General features: G+C 41.7%; 1 protein-coding gene across 4 annotated transcripts in view; it reads right to left on the bottom strand.

Annotated features, from left to right (window-relative positions):
- The window catches only part of NAPG (NSF attachment protein gamma), a 33315-nt gene that overhangs the window by 9300 nt on the left and 17465 nt on the right, over positions 1–6550 (bottom strand). For 3 of the 4 annotated variants that reach the window (XM_019525313.1, XM_019525285.1, XM_019525293.1), the window contains 3 exons: positions 3578–3656; positions 2716–2795; positions 306–435 (listed from right to left, as the gene is read on the bottom strand). In XM_019525313.1, the coding sequence (XP_019380858.1) occupies positions 306–435; positions 2716–2795; positions 3578–3656 (289 nt within the window). Of the gene's footprint in view, positions 1–249; positions 436–2715; positions 2796–3577; positions 3657–6550 lie in introns of all 4 variants that reach the window. The other variant, XM_019525303.1, reaches the window with a different exon arrangement.

Consider the following 6550-nt stretch of genomic DNA (forward strand, 5'->3'; position numbering starts at 1 on the left):
GATGACTCCAAGATCCTTTTCCGCCTCCGTGCTGACAAGAGGGGAGTTCCCCAACCTGTAGGTATGGTGCCGGTTGTTCCTCCCCAGGTGCATCACCTTGCACTTGTCTGTGTTGAAACCCATCCTCTTCTCATCTGCCCACCCTTGTAACCTATCTAGGTCAGATTGTAGCCTGTTGCTTCCTTCTACTGTGCCCATGTCCCCCCACATCTTAGTGCCATCAGCAAATTTGAACAGGGTGCTTTTTACCCCCTTTTTCTTATTAGCAAAAGGTTTGTGAAAAGCCATAAGAAATGCCAACTTACATCATTGTCCATGTATTTGAAGAGTGGTGAATTACAGACATCAGTAACTTGATCCTGGTCTTGTTGGTCATATCCTTCTAGAAGTTGTTCTAGTGCTGCACAGTCTTCACTTCCATTGAATCCTGGTATGCTGATAGAAATGCAAGTCAATTAAAACGTATGACCTATCCACTCCTGGCTCCTCACTGCCTACATTTACACAGAGGCATAAACAGCTATAAGCTTCACAATAATACAGTTCTCTGCTGCCACTTAACTACTCTGAAAACAAGGCTGGATAAAAGTGTCTTCTAGTCACGTGAAAAGAAGTTTTTAATTAGATTAAAATGAATCATGCAAAATAGTGGTCCCAAAATGTAAAGTGGTTAAACAATTCTGTGGCTGTTACTGGGCCACTACATTTTCCTTTTAGTAAATGTGTTAAGCCATATGTAGTTATTTAAGACAGAGGAACAGAGTGGATAAAAATATAATTAACCCCTCCCCACCACAAAACAACACACTGAAATTTTCATAAATTTGAATATTTTGAGATTGAACAACATTATTAGAACCTGTGTCAAGGGCTAAACTGACTATAACTTATTAAATATTTAAATAAAAATAATAAAAACAACATGTCTCTGTTGACGTTTAAAAGAAAGTCTAAACACTTGACAGGGGAATTCAGCAAATTCAGGTACAGTACTAAACCAGATTTGACAGGCTTAGCCTCTTCTGTAGCTGTAGAGATAATGTTTTTACTTCAGCTAATTTGATTAGTACAGTTCAATGTCTAGTTCAGTGAAAGTTAAAAAACCAACTGGGAGCTGAAAAAGCAAGAAAACTTGTTTTCCTCTTCCAATCTATTGATAAAAAGTAGAGTGTAAGCATGAGATAATGAGATCTTCTGGTCCTAAGGTTCTGAAGGACACTGAACAAGAACAATGATGGTACTTCCTATGTTTAGTAAGTAAATTTTAAATATAAGACATATACTGATAATTTTCCTTGCATACCCAATGCATTTAAACAGGTTTATTCAAATAAAAAACAAATACTATTAAGATGCTATGTTTCTGTATTAACTGAATACCCATCCACAAATGACAGGGAAAAAGAATTAAATAAATTAAAAAAACATAAAGGTTGTATTAAACCAGGCACATCAAACTCATCCAGCCTTGTGGGCCAGGTGTGGGTCCCTGGACCAGTCTGCAGGCCAGATGGGGACCAGCCCTATGTGCAGTGCCAGTGGCATCAGGTCCAGCCTGCACAATGCATGAAGTATATGCAGGGTACCATAGCGCATGCCCTTGTGCTATGTTCAGGGCATGTAGCACCAAACATGCATTGCATGAGACCAGGGCCAGCAACTCGGGCTGGTTCAGGAACACACAGGACAAAGCATACAGCCCTGTGGACTGGATCCAGTCTTCAGGCCACATGTTTGACACCCCTGGGCTAAGCCATACAGTTGCTTACCTAAATTGCTACACATTACAGCATGATCTTCTCATTAGCAAAAGTGAAGTGGCAGATTTTGTTTAAATGCTGCATTTACAAGCAATAACCACATTTTGTTACCAAATAGTAAAGTAAAAAGAGTAAACAGTAAAGTAAAAACAGTAAAAAGAGATCTTCTCTTTAGATAAATAATGTAAAGTGTTAGTGTTGAGCAGGATTAAAATCAATTATTTAAAATCAAAGCTTTCTTCAGGATAGTTCTTCAATTATCAACCAAGGAAACAGAAGAAAGAGAAACCTCTTTAAAACAGGTTCTCTGAATTAATACAGGCAAACCCTACTTAACACTCTAAATTGAGTCCAGAAAAAAAGCGTTAGGCAGAACGGCACTAAGCAAAACACATTTCTCCACAGGAATTAATGTAAATAGAGATAACTGCTTACTGCTGCTTCTTGCCGAAGCTTCTCACCACCACTGCCTCTCCCCACCCCTCCACCTGCCTGCCAGCTGCTCCAGCCCCACGTGCCAGCCCACGCCCCATGCTCCTGCCGCTTCATCCTGGGCTCCCACCAGCTCTGGCGGAGACCCCGCACACACGCATGTCCCCACACTTGCTGCTTCTTGCCGCTGCCACTTCTCCCCATACCTCCCTGTTTGCCAACCACTCCAGCATAGTGTGCCAGACCATGCTGCTGCCCCGCCCTGGGCCCCTGCCAGCCCTGGCCCTGTAGCACCAGTGAGAGCCCTGCACTCATGCCCGCCTGCCCACTCGCTGCCATTTGCCATTGCTGCTGCTTCGCTGAGCGCTATAACGAAACTGGCTCAGCGCTAAATGAAATCAGGTATGAATTTTAAATGAGCGCTATAGCAAAATAGCGCTAAGTGAAACCATGTTAAGCAGGAGTTGCCTGTAAGTATAACCAAACTGTAAAAGTTTGAGAACAAGGCAAATGGGTGTCTTACCTATAGCTTTCTCTGACGCATCTTTCAGCGGCAACGAAGTCATTTCTGTGAAGATGAACTAAAACTTGAGCAATAGTTTTCTAAAATAGAAGAAATCTTTGATCATTCTTCAGTAACAAATGCAATAAAATGCTTTACATTCAGTAACTTCTTAGTAGAAAAAGAAATATTCCTTGCTCAGGATAGGTGCACAAAGGGCATTAAAGCCAATGAAAAATGTGCCCACGCTGTTCTTTTTCGCCAGAGACTTTTTAGTAGACAAAAAAGAAAAAAAAGCAGCAGGACAGAAATAGTGACTATTTAGACCAGCATAATTCCCACAATCTACACCAACTGTAGTGCGAAAAGGAAGAAAACATCATAGACCAATTCTGTTATTCAGAATACAGCTTCAAAACAAACTGTATTCAGGTTGCAGGTCCAGAATTCCACAAAGGATTTTTAAAATAATTATGACACCACAGCTGAATTTTTGAAGTTAAGAATATCAATCTAAATATTTAATGTATTCAAAATACCTAGCCTTCTTGCTCTCAACATTTCTACGATAAAAATTAATATTTCTTCAGCCTCATAAAATTTAAAAGAACCTTATGTTAAGGCAGATATTAGAGTATCTCAGAAGTTGCCAAGTGATCAGCTTATGATCTTAATAAAGATGAAAATACAGAGTTAGTAGGTTTATGGGGGGAAACTAGTCATCCAAAACTGTGACTGCCAGGCAAGAAATTAATCCATGGACTATTAAAAGCAAGTAGTGCCATTCAGTCAGAAGTACTGGAGACGTCAGAGGCCAAACAATTTCCCTTTTATGCATTTCTGTTTTGTTATTAAGAAAGAAAGCAGCACTCTAGGTTTTTACCTTGTAACACGTTGGATAATTTTCAATTTCTTTATAAATACTTTTTTCCTTCTGAAGTGACAATGCAGCTTCATCTAATCTAAAAACAAACAAACAAATAAAAATCATAACATCAAAACAACTGTGAGAAGCCAACACAAAGAAACCAAAAGATTAGAGCCATTTAAATTTTTATTACAAAAATTAGGTGGTAAGAGAAGAAAAGATGCTGTAAAGTATTTCAACAATCCATATGTGGATTTTAAGGGTTCTCACTTGTTCCTTTTAATCAACTTCTCCCTTCTTTTACAGTTTGATTCTTTGTACTTGTGAATTTTATTTAATTAACTTTAAACCCTTTGAAGTTTTCCTTTGTACTCTACTCTAAAACACACTGGTGAAATTTTATAATCTTTCAAGTATTGTTGGAGTAACTAACAAAAATGCTACAATGAAATTCAGAAATCACTGTTTAAAATACTGATCAGTGGGCACATATACCACATGAAGAACTGCCGCAGTACAGAAAGAAAACCTCCATGAATTGCACGTCACTAGTTCTGACATATCAACCCTCCCTGGAACCTATACAGAAAATCCTCAACCAATTGCAACCCATACTAGAAGAGGGGGAGTGGAGTCCAGGACAGCTGGTTGTACTTTAAGGAAGCCTTACTGAGAGTGCAGGAACAAACCACCCCGATGTGTAGGAAAACTAGCTAGTATGGCAGAAAAACAGCTTGGCTTAGCAGGGAACCCTTCAGTACACTAAATCACAAAAAGCAGCTTAGAAGAAGTAGAAACTTGAAGAAATAACTAGGGAAGAACACAAGAGCATTGCTCAGGCATGCAGGGATGAAGTCAGGAAGGCCAAAGTGCAATTGGAGTTCCAGCGAGCCAGGGATGTGAAAGGTAACAAGAAGGGTTTCTACAAGCATGGCGGTAGCATGAGGAGGATCAGGGAAAGTGTAGGTTCTTAACTGAATGCAGGAGGCAATCTTGTGACAGAGGATACAGAAAAGGCTGAAGTGCTCAATGTCTTTTTGACCTCTATCTTCACAGGCAAGGCCAGCTCCCAGACTACTGCACTGGGCAGTTCTGAGAGGAGGTAAGCAACCCTCAGTAGTGAAAAAACAGGTTAGAGACAACTTAGAACAGCTGGATGTGTACAAGTCCATGAGGCTGGATGGGATGCACCTGAGGGTGCTGAGGGAATTGGCTGATGTGATTGCAGAGCCATTGGCCATCATCTTTGAAAACTCATGGAGATCAGGAAAGGTCCCAGATGATTGGAAAAGGGCACACATAGTGCCCATATTTAAGAAAGGGAAAAAGGATGATCCAGGGAACTACAGACCAGTCAGCCTCACCTCAGTCCCTGAAAAAGTCATGGAGCAGATCCTCAAGAAATCCATTTGTAAGCACTTGGAGGAGAAAAGGATGATTAGGAACAGTCAGCATGGATTCACTGGGGGTAAGTCATGCCTGACCATTGTGACCAACCTGACTGCCTTCTATAACAAGGTGGCTGGCTCTGTGGATGGAGGGAGACTGGTGGATGTGGTATACCTTGATTGTAGCAAGGTCTCCCATAACATTCTTGCAGGCAAGCTAAGGAAGCATGGGCTGAATGAATGGACTGTATGGTGGACAGAAAACTGGCTACAGCATAAAGCTCAGAGAGTAGAAGTCAATGGCTTGATGTCTAGTTAGCAGCCAGTATCAAGTGGAGAGCCCCAGGGGTTAGTCCTGGGGCTGGTTTTGTTCAATGGTTTCATCAATGACCTGGAAGATGGCATACAGTGCACCCTCAGCAAGTTTGCAAATGACACCTAGCTGCAGGGAGTAGCAGATATGCTGGAGAATAGGGCTAGGATTCAGTGACCCACACGATTTGGAGGATTGGGCCAAAAGGAATCTCATGAGGTTCAACAAAGACAGGTGCAAAGTACTGCACTTAGTCCAGAACAATCCCATGCACCAGGCTGGGGACTGACAGGGAGCTACAGTACACAATAAGCTGAATATGAGCCAGCAGTGTGCCTTAGTTGCCAAGAAGGCTAATGGCATATTGGGCTGCATTGGTAGGTGTGTTGCCAGCAGGTCCAGGGAAGTGATTATTCCCCTCTATTCAGCACTGGTGAGGCAATATCTGGAGTACTGTGTTCAGTTTGGGTCCCCCACTACAAAAAGGATGTGGACAAATTGGAGTCCAGCAACAAAATGGTGAGGGGGCTGGGGGACATGACTGATGAAGAAAGACTGAGGGAACTGGGCTTATTTAGTCTAGAGAAGACTTAATAGCAGTCTTCAACTACCTTAAACGGGGTTAAAAAGAGGATGGAGTTAGGCTATTCTCAGCAGTGGCAGATGACAGAACAAGGAGCAATGGTCTCAAGTTGTAGCAAGGAAAGTTTAGGTTAGATATTTGGGGAATTTTCTCACTAGGAGGGTAGTAAACCACTGGAACAGGTTACCCAGAGAGGTTGTAGAATCTCCATCCTTGATGGTGTTTAAAAACTGGGTAGACAAACCTTTGGCTGGGACAATCTAGTTGGAGCTGGTCCTGCTTTGAGCAGGGGGTTATATTAGATGACCGTCTGAGGTCCCTTCCAATCCTAACTTCCTATGATCCTAGGACCCAGTTCTTAAAAGACATCTTCCTAGCACAGCCCATCCTATTAAACAAGCACCAAACCTCACCAACCTCATCACCAGAAGCAATCTTCCTACGGCCCATAACACACCAAATGGATCCAGACTGTGCCATGACAAGAAATGTAAAACCTCCCAACATATCTTCACCATCCCCGCAATAACTACCCCCACAAATGAACCATCAGGATTCTTGGATCTTACACCTGCACCTCCAGAAATGTAATACATCTCATCCAGTGCACCAAATGCCCTGATGGAAAATATGTAGGAAAAACCAAACAACTGCATACCAGAATGAACGCAAAATGAAAATCTATCAAAGACAAGAATACCCAA

Source organism: Gavialis gangeticus, unplaced genomic scaffold (genome assembly GCF_001723915.1).
Source record: "Gavialis gangeticus isolate Ggan-Ray unplaced genomic scaffold, GavGan_comp1, whole genome shotgun sequence".
Classification (NCBI taxonomy): Eukaryota; Metazoa; Chordata; order Crocodylia; family Gavialidae; genus Gavialis; species Gavialis gangeticus.